The sequence below is a fragment of the Ranitomeya variabilis genome, chromosome 8, assembly GCF_051348905.1.
Source record: "Ranitomeya variabilis isolate aRanVar5 chromosome 8, aRanVar5.hap1, whole genome shotgun sequence".
NCBI classification, from domain to species: Eukaryota; Metazoa; Chordata; class Amphibia; order Anura; family Dendrobatidae; genus Ranitomeya; species Ranitomeya variabilis.
In genome coordinates, this window is record NC_135239.1 from 24,723,903 (window position 1) to 24,751,193 (window position 27,291).

General features: G+C 50.3%; 1 protein-coding gene across 4 annotated transcripts in view; it reads left to right on the forward strand.

The window, feature by feature from the left end:
• SZT2 (SZT2 subunit of KICSTOR complex) overlaps positions 1–27,291 on the forward strand; it is a 116,424-nt gene that overhangs the window by 66,321 nt on the left and 22,812 nt on the right. For 2 of the 4 annotated variants that reach the window (XM_077277501.1, XM_077277504.1), the window contains exons 26-51: positions 597–786; positions 1,658–1,711; positions 2,936–3,048; positions 3,170–3,440; positions 4,712–4,859; positions 5,254–5,346; positions 7,004–7,085; positions 7,170–7,439; positions 8,031–8,169; positions 9,553–9,669; positions 13,611–13,674; positions 13,765–13,950; positions 15,158–15,394; positions 15,462–15,669; positions 16,127–16,201; positions 16,358–16,496; positions 16,809–16,908; positions 18,676–18,805; positions 25,124–25,276; positions 25,364–25,466; positions 25,741–25,858; positions 25,941–26,052; positions 26,216–26,334; positions 26,408–26,572; positions 26,766–26,844; positions 27,039–27,224. In XM_077277501.1, coding sequence (XP_077133616.1) covers positions 597–786; positions 1,658–1,711; positions 2,936–3,048; positions 3,170–3,440; positions 4,712–4,859; positions 5,254–5,346; positions 7,004–7,085; positions 7,170–7,439; positions 8,031–8,169; positions 9,553–9,669; positions 13,611–13,674; positions 13,765–13,950; positions 15,158–15,394; positions 15,462–15,669; positions 16,127–16,201; positions 16,358–16,496; positions 16,809–16,908; positions 18,676–18,805; positions 25,124–25,276; positions 25,364–25,466; positions 25,741–25,858; positions 25,941–26,052; positions 26,216–26,334; positions 26,408–26,572; positions 26,766–26,844; positions 27,039–27,224 — 3,651 coding nt within the window. The remainder of the gene's footprint in view (positions 1–596; positions 787–1,657; positions 1,712–2,935; positions 3,049–3,169; positions 3,441–4,711; positions 4,860–5,253; positions 5,347–7,003; positions 7,086–7,169; positions 7,440–8,030; positions 8,170–9,552; positions 9,670–13,610; positions 13,675–13,764; positions 13,951–15,157; positions 15,395–15,461; positions 15,670–16,126; positions 16,202–16,357; positions 16,497–16,808; positions 16,909–18,675; positions 18,806–25,123; positions 25,277–25,363; positions 25,467–25,740; positions 25,859–25,940; positions 26,053–26,215; positions 26,335–26,407; positions 26,573–26,765; positions 26,845–27,038; positions 27,225–27,291) is intronic. The other 2 variants (XM_077277502.1, XM_077277505.1) reach the window with 1 other exon arrangement.

Below are 27,291 nucleotides of genomic sequence, written 5' to 3' on the forward strand. Positions count from 1 at the left end.
TGAGTGCAGCTCTGGAGTATAATACAGGATGTAACTCAGGATCAGTAATGTAATGTAGGTACACAGTGACTGCACCAGCAGAATAGTGAGTGCAGCTCTGGAGTATAATACAGGATGTAACTCAGGATCAGTAATGTAATGTATGTACACAGTGACTGCACCAGCAGAATAGTGAGTGCAGCTCTGGAGTATAATACAGGATGTAACTCAGGATCAGTAATGTATACAGTGACTGCACCAGCAGAATAGTGAGTGCAGCTCTGGAGTATAATACAGAATGTAAATTTTAGTGTAGATTCATTCTTTACATAATCTGGATGTTTTAATTTTAAAATTCTTCTTTTAATTCTTGCCTATTGTATTTGCTGTTTGTTTATAGTGTAAGAGAAAGTGACAATCTATCACTTCTTCTGTTATTGGCCATTTCTCTCCAGGGATAGACTATATAATATTCTTATACAATGATTAAGCTTTTACTGAAAAAGAAAAATCCCCTTGAAGGGTTTGGTCTCGTGTGCGTCCTCTGAGACTGATGAGGAGTAATTGCAATAATGCAGCGCTCAGTAAGTAGCAGTAATTCTTACTTTGTGCTTCAGGTAGCGGACACGAGACAGATCACAAGAGGGAACTGCACATCTCCATCAGCCGCCAGTCCTCCCTGCAGGACGTGATCTCCAGCCGGCGTCTCCGCTGCCCTGTCTATGTGTATAACTGTCCATTGGAGATGCTGCGAGAGCAGTTAGTCAGCTCCCGGCAGCCGAGGATGTCTGGGGACGTGTTCTTCAGGTGAGTTATGACTTATCCCATCCATGTGTGCATAGAGCGGCCAGAAACAAATGTAAAAAATAAATCACATTTTATGCTTATTGTTAGTTTAGTAGTAATTGCTCATCTCCTCCTATGTGGATTTCATATAACCATTTTTATTGATCTAGCGCTGACCTACACCTCTCACTGAGAACGATCATATGGTTCCTTTTGTAGTGTGCTGGGGTTCCCACATACTCAGTGTAGCAGGACATGCTTTAATTTTTTTTTTTTTTTTTGCAGCAGTTTTTCCCATTTTACTTCAGTAGGAAAGCTCTACATTTTTGTTTTTTCTTTAGAAGTTGTGTTCCAGCAGCTATCATGTGCTCTGGTGCTTCAGAGAATTCGAAAACAAGACTTTCTTTCAAAAACAGCGCCACCCTTGTGCACAGGTAGCATTGCGCTATTGCAGCTCAGCACCATTTGCTTTAGTGGATCTGGGCTGCAGTAACAGGCATTACCCTGGAGTCCTCACGAGAGACTTTTTAGCATGTGTCCTAGATAGTAAAAAAAAGAAATGGGGAAATGGGATGACTTATTTTGTGATTTTCAGTAAGCAGTCGGATTCGAGCAATTTGATTTGCAGGACCCTGGTCCAGCGGCCATGTCTGTACTCAGCCGGATCAGACCACTGGAAACTTCCCGCTACCTGTGTGCATCCTAGGCGCCTCTCCTTATTAGTACGCCCCTGTGGGTCTTGCCGCAACGACCAAGGTCCGGCACATCCATTTTGCTGGATTCTCTTCCCAATGCTGTGATACAGTGCGGATTGTGCATTTATTCCTTACACTGCGGCGGTGGCCGCTGTTGTGTAGCCAGGCGGCTGCTAACCCCCTGCTCTCTCCTTCAGTGAGTTTAAACAGGAGTCTGTCTCGTGGGGAATCTTTCAAGAATTGAACACCAGGTAGTATCGGTTGCCAGCCATGCTTTGCCTGAGCAGGAGAGGGTCTTGGGTTGCTGGGTGTGGAGTCTGGGGTGTGTGGAGGGACGGTGGGGCCTAACAGTGCTTGCGCTGCATGTGCGGGAATGTTCTCCATGTACGACGTCTGTTGTGTTCATATCGGCCCAGAAGTTGGGACTTCGTCTTCTTGTGCAGATCGCTAATAAACCAGTTCTGCTTGGAGCACCGTAATAAAATGGTCAGTAGGGGCTACGACACCCGGGGCCACCGCCGATGTGATCAGTTGTGGATCTGCACATCGCCATCAACTGCATAGTAGCCTGCAGCCGGTAACTTCATATCTGAATGCATAGTACCCGGGTACTATACACTTGACGGAGGAGTTCTGTACACCTGATAACATCCGTTGGTACCGGGAACAGCAGCTCGGCCGTGATGCTGAATATCGCAGTCACCCACCAATATGATATTTTATGACCTGTCCTGCGGATAGTTCATAAGTGTAAAAGTGCTGGACAATCCCTTTAACGCCTCTCTAGGCCTGATACTTCTCACATCTGAGGGTTTGCTGCAGTTCATGCAGTGTGCACAATGCTCTGTGAGCTACAGACTGCAGAGGGACACATGTTCTGCACTGGTAGCCATCGTGTCTTGGACCCTGCCTTGGTTTATGCGCGGTCCTGGCCGGCCTCTGAGGTCTTTCTCGGACTGGATGTGGACCATTCCTTAGTGCGATCGCTACTCGTTTTGCTTCGCTGCCCCTGGACCTCCACGGTAAAATTAATATAGTCGGCCTTGGTTCAGCGGACATGGTGTGATGTGTGGCGCCTCTATCACTGTCCTGATCTTTGGGGGAGGAGGTGTCGGCGCTCTATATACTAAGCCAATCATAAACTGCACTTCTCTGTATGGATGTGATATTATGCGGTGCCATTGCTGTGTGCATTGTGATGTGTAAGCCATCTGCTTAAAGGAATCGTCCTTTCCTGGGAGATCGCTAAACGCTGCGCGGACTATAGATAAAGTGTGGGTGTACTGTCATCTCCGCCATGTTTCGCCCCTCCTGAATCCCCCAACACAATGAATGTCCTGGACCAATGTGACTGCGATGCCGCTGGGTTTCTGGTGCTGCGGATCCTGAACTATAGACATTTCTACTGTCCCGTCTTCAAGACGCCGTTTCTGCATTTGAATTGTCCTGCATTATAAAGTCTGTTTTCTTCCCAGGGCTCAGTCCCAGGAGCGGCCATCGACAAACCCATTCATCCACCACAGGCAAAAGGAACTTGTGAACTACTGCAACCTGCTGCAGGAGCACTACCACCAGTGCTACGTGAAAGGTGAGAGCCGGGCGCTGCGTGGGCACTGCATGGGCTCTGCATGGGCGCTGCATGGGCAGGGAGGGGTCCTACAAGCCTCTGCCTTCACTTGTGTTTTGCTCCGTCTCCTGCGCTCTTCTAGGATTGTTCAAGGCTCTGCAGCAGTCCCTCTGGGTGTCCCAACACGATCTGCTGTCGGCCATGGATTATTGTGAGGAGCAGCTGCAGGAGATCGATATCACCAACTTTCTAATGACCCTGTGCGGACATCTGCGCAGCTTCCGAGAAGAGCAGACTGACACCGGGTCCTCCCTGAACAGGCAGCTGCGTAAAGCCAGCTTCTGCATAGGCAGCCTGGAGCAGGAGGATGAGCCGAGTGTACGGGACTGCGCCGTGCTGCCCTCCGAGCCCAGGTAAAGAACTTCTCCTCTACAAGTTCACGGAGTACGGCGGCCTCGTGCTCGCTGACTGGTAGTCCTGAGCTTGTCATGCAGTTTGTATGCAGCCGGGATTATAGGCTCATTCCATGTATCATGAGCTTAACCAGTGCCCGTGGTAAACTGAAAGACCCTTTACCCTGAGACCCTTTACCCTGAGACAGTGCGTGGTAAATATTACTGGCTAGTCCTACACCTTCCGTATACACCTGGAGAACAATCCTGTACCCCATTTCCTTTGCTGCAGAAGTTCTAGCTTTGACAGGGTCTTCTGCTGAATTGCAGGCTTGAAAACCTAGTCTTACCAAGTGTCACAATTTTCTCCAGTGGATGGTGGATGGTCCATGCTACTGCCTCCAAGAGGTTTACCCGAGATATGTTCTCATATAATACTGATCACAGGGGCTTCGTCTGCAGGGACCCTCAGCAATCCCAAGAATGAGAACAATTGAACATGCGCCCCTTCTCTCCTATTATTGTCTATGAGTCTGTGGGAGATGACCACAGCCAGTGCTCACCTTATTCCTGCAGTTCCATAGTTCTAAATTATTAATTATTTCATAATATATAATTTTAAAGCCGCTGTAACTCTGCTTATCTAATACGGAGTTCCAAGTCTCCAACTTATCTTCCCTAACCAATAGAATTGCATGGTGTTATTGTGGCTGCTTAGCTCACTGCATTCAAATTTATACAGCCACCACTAGGGGGAGCTCACTATATACATATTTATACAGCCACCATCGGAGGGAGCTCACTGCATACAGATTTATACAGTCACTACTAGGGGGGGCTTGTTGCATACAGATTTATACTACCACTACTAGAGGGAGCTTACTATATACAGATTTATATATCCACCACTGGTGGGGAGTTAACTGCATACGGACTAATATATTCACTATTATAGGGAGCTCACTACATACAGATTTATGCAGCCACCACTAGACAGAGCTATGTACAGATTTATGCAGCCACCACTAGACAGAGCTATGTACAGATTTATACAGCCACCACTAGAGGGAGCTCACTGGATACAGATTTATACAGCCACCACTTGGGGGAGCTCACTGTGCATATTTATGCAGCCACCATTATGGGAACCTACTGTATTCATGCATATATCCATTTAAACCTGGGCAGAAACAACGATTTTTGTGATTTCGTGATTGCAAAAGATTTTGAACTTGACTAAGAACATATTTTACAGGGAGTACTTGTAATTCTTTTTTTATACTTTGCCTTAGTGTGGATGCAGAAGAGTTTGTGGAACAAGAAGATGTTGAGGTGCCGATCCCTGAGCCGAGCAGCCAACTGTGCTCAGTGTTTCCGCTGTCACACCTGGAAACAGGACAGGCTTGTGAGGTGTCTCCGGACCTTCACCGAGTCATACAGGTACCATCTTACCTTAAAGCTACTTATTAGTCTGTCTGGCCTTGGGCTGGGGTCCCATGTAGGGGTCCGCACCTGGCTGCCATGCAGTGTGGCCGCTCTGTTAGACCCAGAGGCTGCAGTATTTGCAGTATTTACATATATTGCAACTAGTTTCTAATGATACAGCGAAAAGCCATTGCAACTCTAGGAATTGTCTTAAACACCAGTTTTCGGCGTGCGATGTGTCGCCCCAGTATCATGTTCACGTCTGTTCACCTTAGATGAAAAATAGTAGAGCTAAGAGCATGTAGCCGACGGCTCTGATCCTACAACTGTTGCTCAAATCCATGTTGTAGTTTCCCCAACGAGTTGTCGGCAGACAGATATCTAATGATCTTTTATCCGTTGGCTTTAGGATAAATTTCTTGCCATTGGAAGTCTTCATTTTAAGACTGTGCCATCAAACCCCCATTACTTCTTCTATTACCCGTCTTCTCAGAGAAGAGAGGTAAGTGTCTTATACATGCACTAAATTATTGTCATGCACCGCCTAATCATTACATTTAAGTTTTGGCCTCTCTGGGGTGTTGGGCGGAGCCTCTGTGCTTTGGTGGGGCGGAGCCTCTGTGCTTTGGTGGGGCGGAGCCTCTGTGCTTTGGTGGGGCGGAGCCTCTGTGCTTTGGTGGGGCGGAGCCTCTGTGCTTTGGTGGGGCGGAGCCTCTGTGCTTTGGTGGGGCGGAGCCTCTGTGCTTTAGTGGGGCGGAGCCTCTGTGCTTTTTTTGGTGGGTTAGTGGTAACAATGATTACTGGGACTGATATTCCCATGCACCGCCTAATCATTACATTTAAGTTTTGGCCTCTCTGGGGTGTTGGGCGGAGCCTCTGTGCTTTGGTGGGGCGGAGCCTCTGTGCTTTGGTGGGGCGGAGCCTCTGTGCTTTGGTGGGGCGGAGCCTCTGTGCTTTGGTGGGGCGGAGCCTCTGTGCTTTGGTGGGGCGGAGCCTCTGTGCTTTGGTGGGGCGGAGCCTCTGTGCTTTGGTGGGGCGGAGCCTCTGTGCTTTGGTGGGGCGGAGCCTCTGTGCTTTGGTGGGGCGGAGCCTCTGTGCTTTTTTTGGTGGGTTAGTGGTAACAATGATTACTGGGACTGATATTCCCATGCACCGCCTAATCATTACATTTAAGTTTTGGCCTCTCTGGGGTGTTGGGCGGAGCCTCTGTGCTGGGGTGTTGGGCGGAGCCTCTGTGCTGGGGTGTTGGGCGGAGCCTCTGTGCTGGGGTGTTGGGCGGAGCCTCTGTGCTTTGGTGGGGCGGAGCCTCTGTGCTTTGGTGGGGCGGAGCCTCTGTGCTTTGGTGGGGCGGAGCCTCTGTGCTTTGGTGGGGCGGAGCCTCTGTGCTTTGGTGGGGCGGAGCCTCTGTGCTTTGGTGGGGCGGAGCCTCTGTGCTTTGGTGGGGCGGAGCCTCTGTGCTTTGGTGGGGCGGAGCCTCTGTGCTTTGGTGGGGCGGAGCCTCTGTGCTTTGGTGGGGCGGAGCCTCTGTGCTTTGGTGGGGCGGAGCCTCTGTGCTTTGGTGGGGCGGAGCCTCTGTGCTTTGGTGGGGCGGAGCCTCTGTGCTTTGGTGGGGCGGAGCCTCTGTGCTTTGGTGGGGCGGAGCCTCTGTGCTTTGGTGGGGCGGAGCCTCTGTGCTTTGGTGGGGCGGAGCCTCTGTGCTTTGGTGGGGCGGAGCCTCTGTGCTTTGGTGGGGCGGAGCCTCTGTGCTTTGGTGGGGCGGAGCCTCTGTGCTTTGGTGGGGCGGAGCCTCTGTGCTTTGGTGGGGCGGAGCCTCTGTGCTTTGGTGGGGCGGAGCCTCTGTGCTTTGGTGGGGCGGAGCCTCTGTGCTTTGGTGGGGCGGAGCCTCTGTGCTTTGGTGGGGCGGAGCCTCTGTGCTTTGGTGGGGCGGAGCCTCTGTGCTTTGGTGGGGCGGAGCCTCTGTGCTTTTTTTGGTGGGTTAGTGGTAACAATGATTACTGGGACTGATATTCTCACCTCAGCCGTATATGACTTTAATTGGGTTAATCACAATTCCTAATCCAAATTTCCGGTACGTCCAATCACTGTTGCCCCTTTAGCCATTTTCTTGATTTTTTTTTTTATTTTTGGATCCTAATTTCTCTCCTCCCCCTTTATAATAGGAGGACAGCACTCAGGAAACAGGAGAAACAAAGCCCAGCGATGATATGGAAGTGTCGGAGGCAGAACAGGCCACAGAGGAAGGTGAGGACGGTGACGGGCCGGACCCCTGACACTTGTAGGAACCTCGTCTTCCCGGTGCGCTGTAATTTCCTCATCCATTCACAGGTAATATGTCTGTGGGGGGCATCACTACCGAGAGTGACCCTGATCTGGAGGTTGAATATCGGGAGCATTCAGATAACGCAGAATCTATGTCTGGGTCCGAGACTGTAAATCAGGACGATGATTCCTTCAGTGTCCTGGGTGCAGACTCGCTGAACGGTCAGGAGATGTCGGAGCTGGAGATGCCCCCTCTGTTTGTGCACCTCATCTGTTCGGTCACACACAAGAACCAGCACGGCTCCATGCCAGTCCTCGCACTGCCCACCTGCCTCGGTAAGTCAGCAAATCATGGAGAGACCAGTGCGACCTGCTGCAATTATCCCACCCCCCCCATTATTAAGATCTCTGCTTGCCGTTAATTAAGTGGGAAATCGATTGCATCCAAAAGCTGTGAACCCCCCCCCCTCCACCCATACTGATTTAACGCATTTCACAGCTGAGGGTTTGTTACAGTTGGATTTACCCCATAGAGGACTGTGTACACGGGCCGACGAGTACTGATAGGGGCAGACTGATTGTTAACATGATGGTAAGCTGGGGACAGTGATATAATCGGCAGCACATGTCCTGTGTACACTGGGTGATGTGCTGCCGAGAACTATGGGTTTGTGTCAACACAAATGACCTGATCTCTCAATGATCAAGCAAGATGATCATCTCCGGATCGCTGGTATGTTCACTTGGGACCATAATTGGGAACTCGCATTCTTACCGACACTCGGCTGGTTATTGACTTGTCTAAATGGACTTCCCCTTTAAGGAAGCAATGAGGTGACCATATCCGCTGCATTCTGCTGTTAGGATTAATCTCGTGCTCCTTCTGGAGGAGAAAACTATAGAATCTCATGTTTTTGTCTTTTCTAGGTGAAGTTATCAGCTGCCTTGAGAACAGTGAGAACCTGCAGAGCATCTCGCTGGTGGATCTGAGCATCATGCTCGATATCTATGTCCTGACTCTGCCCCTGGAAATCGAGGGAGCGAGCGAAGACTCCCAACATACCCGGTAAGAAGAAAGCAATGCAAAAAGTTCTTGATGTGCTGCTTATACAAGACGACGTCGGAGGAGTCCGCACTACTCAGCGTGGACTGTGCACGTCGTATTATGGGATCTCTTCAGCATTGGGAAGAAATAAAAGAAATAAATCCCAGTGATGAACCCGTAACTATTAGGTTTATTTTTAAAGTAATTAATTAAATTTTTCCCTGGACGCTAAATGAATTCACATCCCAGACTAGTGCTCCATATACACTTGACCCCTGACCTCTAAATAATACGGAACACAAAATTTATTAGGACCTCATGTTAGGACCTCAGATCAGCCAATAATTGGGGTATCAGAACTTTTTTTTTTTTTTTTTTATGGGTGAGTCAGGGTCCCAGCCTCAACGGACACCCTTTTTGACAGTTCCCTGAAAATAAGGTAATGCAGTTGTTGTCGTTCTGCATCCCGCAGGATCTGTGGTGGAATCCAGCCGCAAGGCCGGGTGCACACGATCCGGAAGTGGCAGCACTTTGGACGCGGCACATGTTCACTAAACCATGCGGGTTCACTGAACCATGCGGATTCACCGCCTCCAATACATCGTATGGGTGAAATTTCTCTTTTTGCAAGAGAAATTGACATGCTGCGGTCTGGAGAGACGCGCTGCATGTCAGTCTCCGCGGGCGTCTGTGAACGCATAGCAGACATAGGATTTCTTGAAATCCCATCCCCTATGCTGTAACATCTGGACGCTGCTCAAGTGCACAGTGTCCGACCCGCAGCATTTACTGATCATCTGCACATAACTGAACATTTGGGTATCTTGCAGCGCCACCACAGGACTGATAAAGAATTACACAGGACTTGTAGAAATTACCTATAATGTGGGACTCTGCCAGGTTCTCTCCTATCTGACTTATTGGTAGCTGGAGCCCCCTTTATCACTGATTTACCCTATAGTGGATTTAAGATGTTTGACACAATATTATAAATTCTTGTTACTTTAGCAGGAATTAGATGAATTGCCAGCAGCAGATATTAGCAACTTTACAAATATATATATTTTTTTGTAAAGTTGCTAAAAATTCTATTTGGGTAGATGAAGTTGGGTGAGAATGAATACAGAGTTGCCATTACCAATATCAGATGGTCACCCAGCTTTCCAAGAGTCCTGAATGGCAAATTAAACCATAAGAGTTCCTATGGGAGCTGTGCTGGTGGCGGTGCTGATTGTAGGGATCTGTGCTCTGTAACATCTCCATATGCTCATGATGAGGTGTGTGACTGTTTGTTCCTGGTTTCATCAATGCTGTGATTCCCCGTCTTTCCCGCTTGCACTTCCCGCTTTCCCTTCCATTGTGCCGTGATTTTTACTTTGCTCCATATCCTCTCCTTTACCCCAGGTACACCTCCGAGAGCAGTGTGTCCTTCCCTCGTTCCCCTGCACAGCCATCCTCATACCGCTCCGACGACGAGGTACCGCCAACGCTAGAGAGATTCCCATCCAATGTGGACCAGAGGTGAAATATTGGTGCTGCCGCCGCCATCGCTCCGCGCAGCGTCACTGAAAGATCGTAAAATTCCTTTACATCACATTATCAGACTGAGGAACAGCTCCCCCGTAATCCTCACATACACAAAAGTTACTTTTCTGTAATTAATTTGAGAAATCTTGATAGGTCCTATTTTGGATCTTGTAAGCTTCCAGATGATCAGGCAGCTGAGGGTAGATTATTGGGATTTCTGGGCCATTGCGTATAAAGTGATAAAGGAATTTTACTGTATTATATCATTATTTAAAGGGAATCTGTTAGCAGATAGTTAGTTATGTAATCTGAGAACTGCATAATATAGGGGCACAGACCCCGATTCCAGTGTTTTATCAGCAGGAGATTATTGCTACACGACTAAGTGTCTCGTGCCTCATAGTCCAACTATGCTACTGCCAATCACTGGTGTGGGCGGATTTATACATGGCCCAGCATTCTGAGCTCTGCTATATCTGCAGCAGAGAAAACTGTGATTCTTTGACAAGTGCTGCAGCCAGTAAACTAAGTGACACATCACTGGAATCGGGGTCTCTGTTATGTAATCTGACAGCAGCATGAGATAGTGACAAACACCTACTGACCATTACCTTTTAAGCAGTTTCCGTGATGCCTGAGGCAAGTTTTACAGTATGTATCTACGTGAACAGGTTACATACAGAATTAATGGTCATAAACTACGGTATGTACATAAATTATACTTCAGAGCTGCACTCACTATTCTGCTGGTGCAGTCACTGTGTCCATACATTACTGATCCTGAGTTACATCCTGTATTATACTCCAGAGCTGCACTCACTATTCTGCTGGTGCAGTCACTGTGTACATACATTACATTACTTATCCTGAGTTACCTCCTGTATTATACCTATACCCCAGAGCTGCACTCACTATTCTGCTGGTGCAGTCACTGTGTACATTACATTACTGGTCCTGTACTGATCCTGAGTTACCTCCTGTATTATACTCCAGAGCTGCACTCACTGTATACATACATTACATTTCTGATCCTGGGTTACATATATCTATAATATAATGCTGGGAGCGTCACTCTGTCCGAAGCCTTTATAGACTGCACAAGCGCCGGCGCAGTCTGGACCCCACAGAGTGACGCTCCCAGGTATGCGTAAGCACTGAACGCACACCGCGATCTCCAACGGAGAAGCAGGGACGAGCCAGGAGGCGGAGGGTGAGTATATGCTATATTTACCTGTCCCCATTCCAGTGATGCGCGCTGCTCCATCCTCCGCCTGTGACTGTTCAGTCAGAGGGCGGTGCGCATTAACGCGTCATCGCGCCCTCTGAACTGAACGGTTCAGAGGGCGCGATGACGCGCCTAATGCGCGCCGCCCTCTGACTGAACAGTCACAGGCAGAGGACCTGGAAGATGGAGCGGAGCGCAGCAGTGGAACGGGGGACAGGTAAATATAGCAAGTGCCGAGGGCCTGAGCTAGCGGCGACTCCGGCACCTGACCCCCCAGCGCGCCGGTGTCCCCGCCTGCTCAGGCCGCCAGCACTCGGCGCCACGCACAGCCGCCCGCACTCACCGGCGCCACGCACAGCCGCCCGCACTCACCGGCGCCACGCACAGCCGCCCGCACTCACCGGTGCCACGCTCAGCCGCCCGCACTCACCAGCGCCACGCTCAGCCGCCCGCACTCACCGGCGCCACGCTCAGCCGCCCGCACTCACCACCGCCACGCTCAGCCGCCCGCACTCACCACCGCCACGCTCGGCCGCCCGCACTCACCACCGCCACGCTCAGCCGCCCGCACTCACCACCGCCACGCTCAGCCGCCCGCACTCACCACCGCCACGCTCAGCCGCCCGCACTCACCACCGCCACGCTCAGCCGCCCGCACTCACCACCGCCACGCACAGCCGCGCGCACTCAGCACAGCCGCGCGCACTCAGCACAGCCGCGCGCACTCAGCACAGCCGCGCGCACTCAGCACAGCCGCCCGCACTCAGCACAGCCGCCCGCACTCAGCACAGCCGCCCGCACTCAGCACAGCCGCCCGCACTCAGCACAGCCGCCCGCACTCAGCACAGCCGCCCGCACTCAGCACAGCCGCCCGCACTCAGCACAGCCGCCCGCACTCAGCACAGCCGCCCGCACTCAGCACAGCCGCCCGCACTCAGCACAGCCGCCCGCACTCAGCACAGCCGCCCGCACTCAGCACAGCCGCCCGCACTCAGCACAGCCGCCCGCACTCAGCACAGCCGCCCGCACTCAGCACAGCCGCCCGCACTCAGCACAGCCGCCCGCACTCAGCACAGCCGCCCGCACTCAGCACAGCCGCCCGCACTCAGCGCGCAGGATGGGAGCACATGACAGGATGAGGACGCAGGATGGAGCAGCACATGATAGGATGGGGGCGCAGGATGGAGCAGCACATGACAGGATGGGGGCGCAGGATGGAACAGCACATGACAGGATGGGGGCGCAGGATGGAGCAGCACATGACAGGATGGGGGCGCAGGATGGAACAGCACATGACAGGATCGGGGCGCAGGATGGGAGCACATGACAGGATCGGGGCGCAGGATGGGAGCACATGACAGGATGGGGATGCAGGATGGAGCAGCACATACCAGGATGGACACCAATATAAATGCTCGCCACCCGGGCGTAGAACGGGTTCAATAGCTAGTAATCTATATAATGACGCTGGTTCCTAGATCTGTGGATCCAGAGGAGCTTTTGTGCGGTTGTGTGACCACAGGAGCAGGATGCATGGTCTTCGCTGTGTATTTGAGGTCCTTTAAATAAACCTCATTGGACGGACCCTTTGTCTCTTCCCCGGGGGGCAGAGTTCTGTCTGTCCGGGGTCCGTGTTATGTAATATGAATGATGCGAGCACCGCTGACTCTCTCCGCCATGTAATGGCCACAGGTGCAGCAGTGACAGCGGCTGATCCATATCGGGGACGTCCTCCGGCAGTTGTCACTTTCTTTCCCTCTGGAGGATTGAAGGATAAAGGTTTTAAAAATGCTGCTGACTCTGATTGTATAAAGCTCGGAAATCCTCCTGTCGCTCCCATCAGGGGCTGTGATCTGTACTGTTCAACCCTTCGTGTGCCGGACCCTCACACACGTCCCATATTATATACGAGAACACAGACAGCTCCACTTAACAGGCTGTGTAACCTACATTATAGAAATAGAGGGGAAAAGAATACAACATTCCCCCCAAAAATGGAAAAATATATGGACATTGCTGTAATGAAGCGTGCAAAGTCTGAAAAGAATAGTAAAATATACTAAATCTTTTATGAAAATCTCCTAAAGGCTGGACATATTATGTGAGCACAATACAGCGTCAGCCCGTGTCTTTAAAGGGGTCCTACCCCTAAGCAGTAGTGAGGACGGGCGCAACACATCCTCTGGGCATGTCCTAGAACAACGGAGGTTCAATGTCTTCCCCCTACCCCCCCCCCCACTGCCGAAATCCACTCACGAGTCCCATTATAGGTATTTGGAGGAGGGGTGCGTGAGCAATTTTGCATCCTAACACCGTTACTGTGATGTTTTAGGAAAGCACAGGACGTTGTTAACTGGGTTGTCTGTATTTGAAAAAAAAAATGTATGTGTGTGTATGTATATATATATATATATATATATATATATATATATATATATATATATATATATATATATATATATATATAATTTTTTTTAATATTTCACTATTTTCTATTACTGTATGTACGTAATTGGCCATCAGTTAGAATTTTGCCCTGTTTGCCTTCTTTAGCCTCTGTAGCACTGTCTACTGCTGGTTACAGAGTGAGTTAACTGAGGATCCGTCAGTGAGCTGTATCACAGGCCGACTTCTAGCCTGCTACTCTTTTATCTGTCTCTCTATACTCCTTGAAGTCACCGATTTACCTCCTTTTTGTCATCACCATTAGGTTTTCGGCTCTCTCCAGGCTCCCGGCAGAGCACAGACAGGCCATTGAGGTTACGATGAATGAGGTAGGTACTGCCCCTTTAAGACTTCTTTCCTTGCAGCCGGCTGTCGCCTTCCTCATTGTAAATGAACCCCTCTCTGATTTTTATTGTAAGATCCGCTGGCTGCTTGAGGACGAGCTGGTATCTGCCTTGCGTCACTCGCGTGTAATCACCCGCTCCATCCTAAGGAAGGTGCTGTTGCACGTGTGCGAGTCCGACGGACGGCCTCATTGTCTCAGGGAACTGGTGCAGCTGCAGTTCGTATTCGGGCCAGAACATTCTTTGCAGAAATTCAAAGAGGTGTGAAATTCTTCCCCCAAAGTGAACACCACCAAATTCTTTTTACAATATACTTTTCTTTTTTTGTAGAGATTGGAGCTTGTGAAGTTACATAGCAATTTTATCTGCAGTGACCACTAGGGGGAGCCCACTGCATACAGACATTCACAGCTTGCAGTCACTGGGCTCCCTCTAGTGGCAGCTGAGAATAGTACAGTTGTAGGTGGAGATTGCAAATGTACAAACCCTAAATCTGTTGCTCCATAGTAGCATGGGGAGAGATTTGTAGGGGTTTTGTTAGTGTAAAAAATGGTTTCCTACAGGCCCGTGCAGCGCACAGGTCTCTAAGTGATACTATAATGTAATTATGCAGTGTCTGTCCCTACTGGGAGCTTGAGACTTCCTAATTATTCCCATGAAGAATTATATTAATCATCCTTCACATTTTGCAGCTGTTTTTCTCCATCTTTAAAAAAAATAAAATAAACCTCCTATCGTGTGTTTTTTGGCTTCTCTGTAGCCCGTGAGGGATGGGCTGTTTGTGGAATGACTGAGCTTGCATTTCTGAGCGCCTAGTCTCCGGAGCGTGGGGCCGTATTTTTAGAAACAATTATCCTTTTATGGTTCATTCTCTGCTAATGTCAGCCGACGTTCAAGTCGGCGAGTTTTTGTCCCGCAGAACGAGCCATTAATGATCCCAGGAGAGGGTTTAAGGGCTGTAAAATAGTGTTTGCTTTTTTTGTGCATTGTCCTTAGTTTATCTTTTTGGCAGCAAAATATCACAAAATCTCATTTGCTGTGAGTGATTTTGCTGTGTTTGAATCTCCCTCTTTATATTCCACCTTATGGACCATTACCCTGCTCTATATATAGGCAGAAAGCCGCAGACTGTACTTACAGGCGGTAAAATAACACTTATCAAATGGAAGAAAAACACCAGACCGACCATGAACGGCACAATTAACCCTTGATATAAAAGGCCACACGCTGGAATATCTCTGTAAGAATGAGAACGATTATCCAGATTATTACATTTGCTCTGCAGCTCTTGCATTGTCCTATACAAAGTGCAGCAAAGTTCCAGCAATCTGGCATCCACTGGGTTGGATGGGAATCCAACATATCTACTATCCAAGAGTGTAGGAACCCTACGTGGCAATGTCATCTGCTTCCTTCATGCCTCTGTTTTCCCCCCATAGTTCCTTACACGTTTCTTCCGTTTTTCTAGGAGTTTCGCCGCCTCTCCCTCCCGGGCTACCAGCTGAACGAGGAAGAAGACGATTATTATTATATCTCCTTGAGCCGACTTCATGCCCAAAGAGTGGAAAACAACCGAGCACAACAACATCTTCACGTGCAGGGAGAGACCCCCTGGGAGGAGGCAGATATCGGTGCAGCCCCTGAGGGTGTAGGGGACGGCGCTGATCCCAAAGTGCCTGCAAAGAATGGCCGACCTGTGGACAAGGTACGAGACAGGGCTGAAAAGTAGCAAAATATTGCAAAGAAAACACTAAAAAAGTTTCATCCAACAGACCGAAGATTATCTTGGTGAATGGGCTCAATCTGCTGTGGAAGTGCCTGCTCTTGACGTGTCTGTTTTGGTGGAAATATCTGCCCTCGATCCCGGGAGTAAAACTACAAATGAAGGTTCGCTGGCTGACAAGTCTCATCCACCACCCAAAACCTCATCTGTGGTCAGTCTTCCCGAGTCGGTGCAGTCCAGCACGGTGACCAGCACAGGTAGCGTCACCTCGTCTGCGCTCACATGCAGAGCAAATGATTAATGCATGATCGCTGGGGGTCACAGTCTCGTTAGGGCACGTGCATCCCCACTAATCCTAGAGCCTGTGAGGTTGCACTACTACTCTTTTTACACCAGGGAAATTTGGGACCCTGTTCTCATGATTGGACCCCCCAGTGATCAGATATTTATCACTTGTCCTGTGAATAGTTTCAATGTCATATGTGGGAGACCCTTTAAAAAAAAAAAAAAAGAAAATTAAAATATTGCTCCATGTCTCCTGCTTATCCCCCACGGGGGGAAAAGAGGGAGTCAGTTAGGAAGAACAGCTCTGAAAGCACAAACTACAGCTCAGATCAAGTGAGATTCTGTAAGGAAGATGACTGGAACATCTTATGAGAAGTATGGATGTGCCTTGATGGAATTGCACCCTAATGCTCTTTCTTAATGTCCTAGGAGGGTCTCGGCAGCGTCCCAGTCGTGTCCAGAGTCTGGTTTCCAGTCATGGCAGTATGGATTCTGATCACTTAGGTGAGCTCGGTTTTGACATTCTTAAAAGATTAGTGAGGGTCTCTGCACCCTGTGACTCCCGCCATTCAATACTCCTAAACAGGCACGTGAAAATGTTCTCTTTAACCAAACAATTCCACGTATTCCTGATTCTTCCTCCGCTCTGACATCTGGCAGGATACGACGCCGGCAGCAGCGACTCGGAGTGCGAAGACGCCCTCATCACTGATCAAGACTCGCGCTGCCCAGTCATGCCAAAGTTTTGGCTGATTGTGAAGGTTCACCAGGATCGGGTGGAAGTCTGCACCCATGCCAGGTACCCCACCCGGCTCCTACAGGGCTTGTTACAGGGTCGATATTGACTTGTTGGATTGTTACTTTCAATAGGTGACACTCAAATTCATGTCCTCTTCCTGTCTGAAGAGACCATTTGCACATTTAATTTCCCAGAGGAGCATGCATGGCCTATAAGTCTCCTCATACTGGCATGTCACTCTCCACATGGAGAAACCTTACCCCTCAGATCCCAGGTACCCCACCATTATGTCCCTACAGTGGATGTTGCGCCTTTCTCCTCATTGTTAGTTACCTTTTGGTCCTTGTTTTTACACCTTTTTCCCGCTGACAGTGCCGTAGCCGCTCAAGAAGTGGATGAACTGGGAGAGAGTCAGCGACTGCACCAGCTGGTGGCGAGGAAGGTGGGGGAGATCTGTCGAGTGGTCAACCAGGTAATGGAGCATTCAGATTTTTTTTTTTTTCTTTTTAAGTCCTTGTAGTTGGGTCTAAAAATCATTTTTTTTTTTTTTTACATGTTGCACTGTTTTGCTTTCTGTAAGTTCTGCACTGGATACAGAAGGAGTTAACTGAGAACTTGTCAGTCAGCTCACTATGACAGTCTGATGTCACTTATCTGTCCTTTTCTGAGCTTCTCTCGGCTGATTTATGACCACGTCACAGTTGCATGTGCAGGAGCACAAGAGCCTGTAACACCAAACTGTTGCAAAAGATTATTAAAGCCCCAAATAAACTTATTTTAAAAAGATTAAAAAAAAAAAAAAAAAAACACAAATCTCCCCCTGCAGCAATATAAACATGAGTACAATGTTATAAAATACCTGGTGTAACTAGTTGTAAATAATAACTGTATTACTGCATTCTGGACCCTCCTTGTCCATTAGTCAGTGTCCCCGCCTTGGATGCAGCACACTGAGGGTTAACCAGTCTTCCCCCAGTGGTGGATTATCAGCCGGTTGCTTCCGTCTTTTTTTTTTTTTTTTTCCCCGGCTGCGTTATGCCTTTCGCTGAGGTATTAAAATACAAATGCATTCTCCCAAATTGCAACACTTAAACTTTTGTGCCCGGCATTAAACGGCAATGAGCGTAAAACAAGATAGCGGCGGCCGGCCGATCCATCAGATAAAATCTTGTAAACAGGCAGCGGCGGAATCACCCAAGCGGAAATCGGAGAACAAACCGATTTACCATCCACGTTTTAATAATTTAAGAGCAGATGGAAACAAAAAGGAACAAGAGAAACCGAGATCTCGTCTAGGGAACGGTCCCCGGAGGATAAAGCCCCGCTCCGCCTCTCCGGTTTATAGCCCTTTAGTGGGGGGCGGCCGGGGTGTAAAGCAGAACACTGACATAGCGGTGATTATTAAATGTCTCCAAACGGAGAGTCAATCCTGCACCATATTTTTTTTTCTAATTAAAACCTAATCTTTTGTATAGGGAACTCTCATATATTTTGTTTAAATAGGTCATAATTTTTAAGATCTCTGCTTGCTTTCAGGGAATGCAAACATTTATTATTTATAACTTTTTTTTTTTTTTTACTGGATAAAGAGCTATACAAACCCAATATATTGAAACGCTCCCATGCATAATTTTCCAATTGCTGACGTTCCCACCAATTCCAAGAATGGGGTACCCCATGTGAATGGCGCCATGGTCGATCATGTGCACCTCCACTCCAATCATTCTCAATAGGACCGCCAATTATGAGTGCTAGAAACTGTCGCTCTTCAAGAAGGAATGGGAGAGGGGGGTTCGAATGATCGACCAATACTCAATTCACATTGGGATCTTCGGCGCTTTATTCTCGGAATCAGTGGGCAGCTGAGCTGTCGAACCCCTGTGATCGAAAAGTTATCCCCTGTCCAATGGTATATAATCTTTAACGTCTAGTGCCAGAAGCTATATCCCACGATCTCCGCGTTCCCCAATGAAATGGCTGAGAACTTAAAGGGGTTTATCCATTCTTGTGTTACAAGTCTGCAGTTACTCTGTGGCCGCAGACTTGTTAATCCTCGCATCGTGCACACGGCACGCTGTGAAGATTCTCCTATGTCAGCGCGGAGAGCCAGCGGTCATATGACCACAAGTACAATCTGATAGATCGACAAAATTAACTTGTGCTGGATGATAAATTTGGCGCCGCTACGATCCTTTTTTAACTTTACGTCCCCCACTGGTACTTTGTGTGTTCTCCACAGCGTCTCCTGCTGCAGGACCTGCACGACACGCACCTGTGTAACACTCTGCTGGTGGCAGAGAGCGAGGAGGATATCTGGAAGACAGAGAGTCCCTACACGTCGTACCGGCCGAGGGCGCTGACCACAGAAGGTGAGGATTGTTCTGTAGTCATCTGTGTGCAGATCGTATGGAAGATGACCCCAGAAAGCCCCTCTGGACTCCCAACTACTCATCCATCTCCATCGCAGATTGATTTAAATGAAGCTTTTCCTTTGAAAGATCTGCAACCTTCATTTCTCCTACGTATCATTGGGGGACACAGGACGAATGGGTGTTATGCTGCTGCCACCAGGAGGACACTAAGTTAAACACACACAAAAGATTAACTCCTCCCCTGCAGTATACACCCACAGGCTGGACAATCCAGAGCCAGTTCTTACTTAGTGTCTCAGGAGGCACTTGGGTCCTCAGGACCCCACCAATTTTTGTTTTTAACGGAAGGGAGCGACAGGCAAATTTTCAGCTCTGATCTCTCCCGCACCAACAACGGGCAAGTACATGGAGCGTTCCTCCTGTATCCTTTCCCGCGACGATGGATGCCAGCCCTGGCTCACTTTCCAGTGTGGCGACGGTTCCCTAGCGTTCCGATCTCCCTCCCTCCCTGTCAGGCGACCACGGGGACTAATCATCCACCTAAGTTTCCTGGAGCCAGGGCACAGCCGGACAGAATGCCATGGCGTCCGTGCAGCCGCCCACTGCATCACCACTGAACATAGCGGATGTTGCACGGCGGCAGAAGCTCTCCACCCTCTCCCTACTAAGGTGAAGGTGGATGGAGCATCGGCCCCATCGCACAAGGTAAGTGCGGGGGCCGACCAGCTGACAGGGGACCGCCCGTTCAGGGATCCACTTTCTAATGCGGCGCTGCAGCCGCGGAGCACGGGCAATTCGGCGCTCTGTTAGGGCGGTGGCACTGTTTACCGTCCCTGGTCCGGATTCCACCACGGACATTCTGTGGCAATGGCAGCGTTCCGACGCGCATAGCAGGGAATCCACCGCCCGCCCATGACACGCCCCCCTCCCTCTCTCCCTCTCTGGGCGCTTCTCGTTCCCGAGAAGCGCCCTTCTCACATCTCGGCGGCCATCTTGGACCAGGAAGTGCGCTGGCGGCTCTGCAGCACCACAGCGCACAGGACTTCAGGATCTCTCTGCCAAGCACCGCGGAACTTGGTGAGACGCACTCATTAGGATTGTCTCTTCCCCTGTCAGTACGCTCACTTTATGGCAAAGATGTCACAGTCTAGGCAAAAACGGACTGGAAAGACCCACTCTGTTATTTTTGCTGTGTGCACCTCCTGCAAGGTATCTCTGCCCCGAGGTCACACTACCCCGCTGTGCTCCGCCTGCGAAATGTCTGCGGCACAGGATACTCCGGCCTCTGACCCGGAATGTAGTGAGCCTAGTACCCCCGCATGGGCGTCCTCCCTCGCTCGATCTGTGGCATCCTTGGAAAGGACGATACAGTCCCTCCGTGACCCGTCCCTTACCCAGGGCGCTTCCACGGATGATGTAACGCGGCCTAAAAACCCCTCTCGGCCTAGAGGTCGTACCGTTTCCAGAAGCCCTCTCTCATCTAGAAAGAAGTCCAGGGTAATATCTCCGGTCCGTGATCAGCCCTCCGGCTCAGAGAGCGAAGTCTCTCGTCACTCATCCCCAGCTCATAGCAGGGAATCCTTTCTGGACGACGCATCCAGCGTGTCCTGTTCCCCAGAGTATCGTCACGACCAAGAGACCCTAGATTCTCTCATAGACTCGGTAAGTCAGACGCTACAGTTAGAGGAGGAAACCCCGTCCAAGGCGGTTCATCCCGTGTCATTCGGGCGAACCACAAAGGCTCATAGATTTTTTCCTACGCATCCTCAATTTAAGGACATTGTCGATCTCCACAGGGTCCGTCCGGATAAACGCTTCTCAGGTCAGAAGGCTATGCAATTGAAGTATCCGTTTGCTCAGGACCTTGCTAAGGAGTGGTCTCAGTCACCCTCCGTGGACCCGCCAGTGTCGCGGCTAGCCACCAAGGCGGTTCTATCCTCCTCCGAGGGCGCGTCCATCAAGCATCCCACTGATAGACAAATTGACCAGATGGCTCGCTCGGCTTTTGAAGCTTCCTCGGCTTCTCTCTTCCCTTCTTTTGCCGTCACATGGGTTGCAAAAACCATGACCCATTGGGCCGAGTCTTTAGCCTCTACAGCTCTACACGCCGACTTACCCCCCGAGGTTTCACACCTGGCCACTCAGATTGCCAGAGCGGGGGACTTTGTAGTTTCCGCATCCTTAGACGCGGCCAATTGTGCCTCACAGGCAGCGGCCAATGCTGTCACGATCCGCAGATCCCTTTGGCTCAGGGACTGGAAAGCGGACTCAGGATCCAAAAAATCTCTCACGTCCCTTCCATACCAGGGCGAACGCCTTTTTGGGGACAAACTAGATAAAATTATCGCAGACTCCACAGGGGGAAAGAGCAAATTCCTTCCCCAGCAACGGACCTTTCGTCCCTTTCGCAACCAACAGGGCCAAGGCCGATATTTCCGTTTCGGCTCCAATTGGTCCAATTCTCCCTCCGCGCCACCCGGCGCCGGGAGAGGTCAGCGCAAGGACAGAACCTCCCAGCCATCTTACAAACCTTCTCCCTCTTGGAGAGGCAGACCCAGACAACAGGGGTCCATGGGGCCCAGACCCAACAGGTCTCCACCTCAATGACTCTTGGCAGACGCCAAAGGACACCGACAGAGTTGGCGGCCGCCTACTCTTCTTTCGGGACGCGTGGCTCTCGGTAGTTCCCGACCGATGGGTCCGCGACCTAGTGTCCTTCGGTTACAAGATAGAGTTTGTCTCTCTTCCCCCATCTCGTTTCTTCCAGTCCCCTCCTCCCAGAGCAAGGGTCCGTCAGTATTTTCAGGCCATAAGATTGCTATGGGAAGACGGGGTCATCATCCCGGTACCTCAGAACGAGAGGTACCAAGGTTTCTATTCCAATCTTTTCATTGTACCAAAGAAGGACGGCTCAGTACGTCCAATATTGGACCTCAAGCTCCTCAACAAGTACGTCCGTGTACGTCAATTCCGTATGGAGTCCCTCCGCTCGGTAATTGCCTCTCTGGAAGAGGGCGAGTTCCTTGCATCTCTAGATGTTCAAGACGCTTACTTGCACATTCCCATCCTACCGTCTCATCAGCGCTTCCTCCGCTTCGCGGTCCAGGGGCACCATTTTCAGTTTGTCGCCCTACCTTTCGGGCTGGCCACTGCTCCTCGGGTGTTCACCAAGGTCATGGCAGCTGCCGTGGCCATTCTACATGCTCGGGGCATAGTGGTGTTGCCCTACTTGGACGACATCCTCATAAAAGGTCCCTCTTTCCGGTCCTGTTCAGAAGCGGTAGACGTCACTATAAATACCTTTTTGCGCCTGGGCTGGAAAATCAATTTCAAAAAATCTTCCCCAGTCCCGGCCCAAACCATATCCTACCTGGGAATGATCTTAGACTCCTCTCAGGGTCTAGTACTTTTGCCTCCGGAAAAGGTATCCACTCTTCAGAGAGAAGTCCGGAAGCTTACTCAACCTCGCTCTCACTCCCTACGCTTCTCCATGAGGGTACTCGGCAGGATGGTGGCGGCAATGGAGGCAGTGCCCTTTGCGGTTTTTCACCTCCGTCCCTTACAACATGCCATTCTGGCAGTATGGGACAGGAATCCCGCCTCGCTCGACCGCCGTCTCCTTCTCTCTCGCCCAATCAGACAGTCCCTCAGGTGGTGGACCAAGAGGTCCTCCCTGACTCGGGGGAAGTCTTTCCTTCCGGTGCACTGGCTGGTTGTCACAACGGACGCCAGTCTCTTCGGCTGGGGTGCAGTGTTCCAGCGTCACTCGACTCAGGGTCGCTGGTCTCCGCAGGAGTCCCAGCTGCCCATCAATATCCTAGAGATTCGGGCAATCAGACTGGCTCTCCATCATTTTCAGCCGTTCCTCTCCGGCCGTGCGGTCAGAGTCCAGTCCGACAACGCCACTGCGGTAGCCTACATCAACCGCCAAGGGGGCACTCGCAGCAAGGCGGCCATGGTCGAGGTGACGATAATTCTCCGCTGGGCCGAGACACATCATTCCATACTCTCAGCAGTCTTTATCCCAGGCGTGGAAAACTGGGAAGCGGACTTTCTCAGTCGCCACAGCCTCGATCCCGGAGAGTGGTCTCTCCATCCCGCAATCTTTCACCAGATATGCTCTCGATGGGGGACCCCGGACGTGGACCTAATGGCATCTCGCCTCAATTGCCAGGTTCCCGTCTTCATGGCCAGGTCTCACGACCCCTCAGCCTTCGGAGCCGACGCTCTCGTCCTCTCATGGCAGGGTTTCAGACTCCCATACATCTTTCCCCCAATTCCTCTTCTGACAAAGGTGATCAGGAAGATCAAGGCAGAACGGATCCCAGTACTTCTCATCGCTCCGGACTGGCCGCGCAGGACATGGTATGCCGAGATGTTTCAACTGGTCTCAGACGTACCTTGGAGGCTGCCGAGTCGCGCAGACCTCCTGTCTCAAGGGCCCATTTACCACCCGAACTCAGAGGCCCTGTGTTTAACGGTGTGGCCGTTGAGTCCTGGGTACTGAGGCAGAAGGGGTTGCCCCAGACGGTGATATCTACCATGCTCCGCGCACGCAAGCCTTCTTCTATGCGCATCTACCACCGCGCCTGGAAGGTATACTTCACCTGGTGCAGGAAGCGGGGACGTTTCCCCCTCCGTTTTTCTATCCCTCACATTTTGGAATTCCTCCAATCAGGCGTAGACTTGGGTCTTGCTCTCAGCTCTCTTAAGGGCCAAATTTCTGCTCTCTCGGTTCTTTTTCAGAGAAAGATTGCAAACAGATTGCAGGTCAGGACCTTCATCCAGGGTGTTTCTCATATGGCTCCGCCTTACAAGATGCCCTTGGAACCATGGGACCTGAACCTAGTTCTCCGTGCTCTTCAAGAGCCCCCCTTTGAGCCCTTGCATGAAGTGTCTTTGCTGTTCTTGTCTTGGAAGATTGCCTTCCTCGTGGCTGTCACGTCTATTAGACGTGTCTCTGAGCTGGCAGCTCTGTCGTGCCGACCTCCTTTCCTCGTGTTCCACCAGGACAAGGTGGTTCTGCGGACATGTCCGACTTTTCTTCCGAAGGTCGTTTCCTCCTTCCATCTTAATGAGGAGATTGTCCTTCCCTCACTGTGCCCTGCTCCTTCCCACCGCACGGAAAGGGCGCTCCACACTCTGGACTTAGTGAGGGGTCTTAGACGTTACGTCTCCAGAACTGCGTCTCTCCGTAGGTCAGACGCCTTGTTCGTTCTTCCGCAGGGGCCACGGAAGGGACTACCTGCTTCCAAGGCCTCCATTGCCAAGTGGATTCGTTCCGCCATCCAAGAGTCCTACCGTGTCAAGGGTCACGCCGCACCTCCGGGGATCAAGGCTCATTCTACCCGGTCAGTCGGCGCGTCCTGGGCCATCCGGCACCAGGCATCGGCAGCGCAGGTCTGCAAGGCTGCTACATGGTCCAGCCTGCATACATTCACGAAGCACTACCATGTGCACTCTCAGGCCTCGGCAGACGCGTCCGTCGGTAGGCGAATCCTACAAGCGGCAGTGTCTCATCTGTAGCTCGTAGGCACGCACAGCATTTATAACTTCTTGTTGGCCCACCCAGGGACTGCTTTGGGACGTCCCATTCGTCCTGTGTCCCCCAATGATACGTAGGAGAAAAGGAGATTTTTGTGTACTCACCGTAAAATCTTTTTCTCCGAGTCATCATTGGGGGACACAGCACCCTCCCTGTTAGCCTAGTTGGCTCAATTGTTCTTTTCAGTCTGTGTTTTGACTATGACATGTCGTCTGTTTGTTAACTGGCTTACTCCTACTGCTTTGTTACCGAACTGGCTCTGGATTGTCCAGCCTGTGGGTGTATACTGCAGGGGAGGAGTTAATCTTTTGTGTGTGTTTAACTCTGTGTCCTCCTGGTGGCAGCAGCATAACACCCATTCGTCCTGTGTCCCCCAATGATGACTCGGAGAAAAAGATTTTACGGTGAGTACACAAAAATCTCCTTTTTCAAGATCTCTGCATGCTGTCAAACAATGGAAATGTCCTTGTTTATATCTGGGAGGCCTGTTCCCACAGCTGCTGGTTTGTTGCATTGTGTTGATCTGTAAGATTAGCTGCAGTGTAAATTCAAGACGAAAAAATGAGCGTGACGGCAGTTTCGGTCCGTATTTTAGGTTTCATCTGTCATTTTCATCTATGCTAAAACCCCCCCAAAATTGCTAAACTTCTTCATTAAACGGGTGCAGCACACAGATGGCATCACGTAGACCTCTGGTCCATCTCCCCTACGGAGGTGTGTTGGCTTTTTTGTTTTCTTTTTTGATAATACGCTCACATTTGTCATTGCAGACTTTCCCGGGGACGAGAGTTACCAGCCTCGCGATTATCTTGCTGCGACCATGCAGTTTATACCGGGGCACTTTGCCTGCGACATGGTGTGGAGTACAGTGATTCACATCCACCCCCGACTGAAGATGGGACCCAACATGGGGGTGTCCAGAGGTCGGTGTCCGCTCCCTTATAATCTGAGCTTGTGACGCCATGTGGTAGGGTGGGGAGCATGATATCTTCTGTCTCGTGTCCCGGCAGCCATCCAGTCCCTGCGCTCCGTGCTCAACGCCTTCTCTGTCGTCAACCGCAAGAACATGTTCGTGTATCAAGAACGCGCCACCAAATCCGTCTTCTACCTCCGGTACATATGTCCTTATAATAACCAATATTTACTAGAATAAGGGCCCATTCATCTCTCATGTGATGGAAGAAAATGCTGTAACCGCAGACCTATATTCCATGCACCTAAAAAGTTGGGATCCTGCATTTTTTATTTTCTTTAAAAAAAAATAAATTAAAAAAGTTAATTACTTACGTTAAGTTTATTTGCCTCCTTGAGCTCTCAAATATGAGTTTACTTTCTCCATAGATTATTGCTCCAAATGTCACTGTCCTCGTCTCCTTCTACATCTCAGGCTCTCCGAGACGTCTGGCAATGGCCGGCTGTGGGACCTGGACTCATCCCAGTCTATGATGTCTCGCTCTTTGGCTCTGTCCCGTAGCCAAGAACCGATCTTCACAGAGGATATGACGGTGAGATGGCGTCATACGAAGCCCGACGCTGGAGATCAGATCTGCATGGCCTTTTATTTCTCACACTTGTTTTGTTTTCCAGGGCAGCCGCTTATCACTGGAGCTGCCGTCTTCCCGGAGTACAGACACTACGAGACCTGTGGGACAGATGGATAAGCACATTCTTCTCCTGGTTCATGGCGTCGGAGAAGCTGGTGAGACCAAGATGGAGTGTAAAGAGTGGAGGTTTTCATTATAGTTGTTATGACTATGACCTGGTTCCTCTATAGAAGTATATACAACGTTTATAGAGGGGGGAAATTAAAAGGCATCAAGATGGTATAAAGATATGACCATCCACATTTATCACGTCTGCAGGGTCCGAGATCACGGATGATTTGGTGAAGGTTCTCCGGAAGCGCTTGGACGAGGCCACTCTGGACATCATTACTGTCATGCTGCAGAGGAATTGTAAGCTAACGCCGGCGGATGTAGAGGTGAGGACCCGGGGCTGCAAGTCTTGTTTGGGGCAGGGGCTCCTATAATAACCTTGGTTATTTAATATCCCAGTTTATCCAGCCAAGAGGAACACCTCCGACAGAAGTCCTGCAGTACACCATCCCCCAGGCCTCGCTGCCCTGTCTGCAAGCCATGGCCTATTATCTGCGCCAGAACCTTCTCATCTTCCTCCACACTCCCAAATACACCGATAGTAATGGGGAGCATCATTTCCAGGTGAGGGGAACGTAACTAAGGACCTCCGCTTTTAATTGTATGGGGGATGTATGAGAAGACGTCCAGTGACCGCTCCACCAGGCTACGATACTAATGGGCAGGGGTGAACAAGATGATCCAAACAATGCTGATGTTTCCGCTGTCTGATCCCCTCTGTCACGGCTGATATTGAGTTCTGACTTTGTGTTTGCAGCATTATTTCCACCACTCTCTCCCGGAGCTGGATCTATTCCTGTACAATAAGCCTGGTGGGCAGGGAACCGGAGGGAAAGGTAATACAAGTTCACGTCCCTGTGTAATCACAGCCATCGTCTCCCTGTCCATTATCCTCCGCCAGTCCTAGAATCGTCTGATTTTGTGTTAGAACTTATTCCATGACCTCTTGTGTTATTACGGTTTCTCGTGTTCCTGCCGGACGCCTGCTTTTTGCAGTACAGTTTTCATGTTTCCTCTGCTTGTGGTTTAGGTATCGGCTGCATTGCGCTGTCATTTGTAACTCAGCACGGCGTTCTGGTGACACAGGCCTATGGCGAGCGGGCAGGACCTCCTCTCGTGTGTCCGTCTACTACATCTCATCTGCTCAGCGTCAGCACCTTTGAGTCTCTGACCAAAGTCAGCAGATTTACTCCAGATCCCAGCACCGCCGACTCAGGTAGAGAGCTCTGCAGCTCACTGTGGATGCTGGTTATTTGCTGCATTATGACTCCGTATTCATTTGT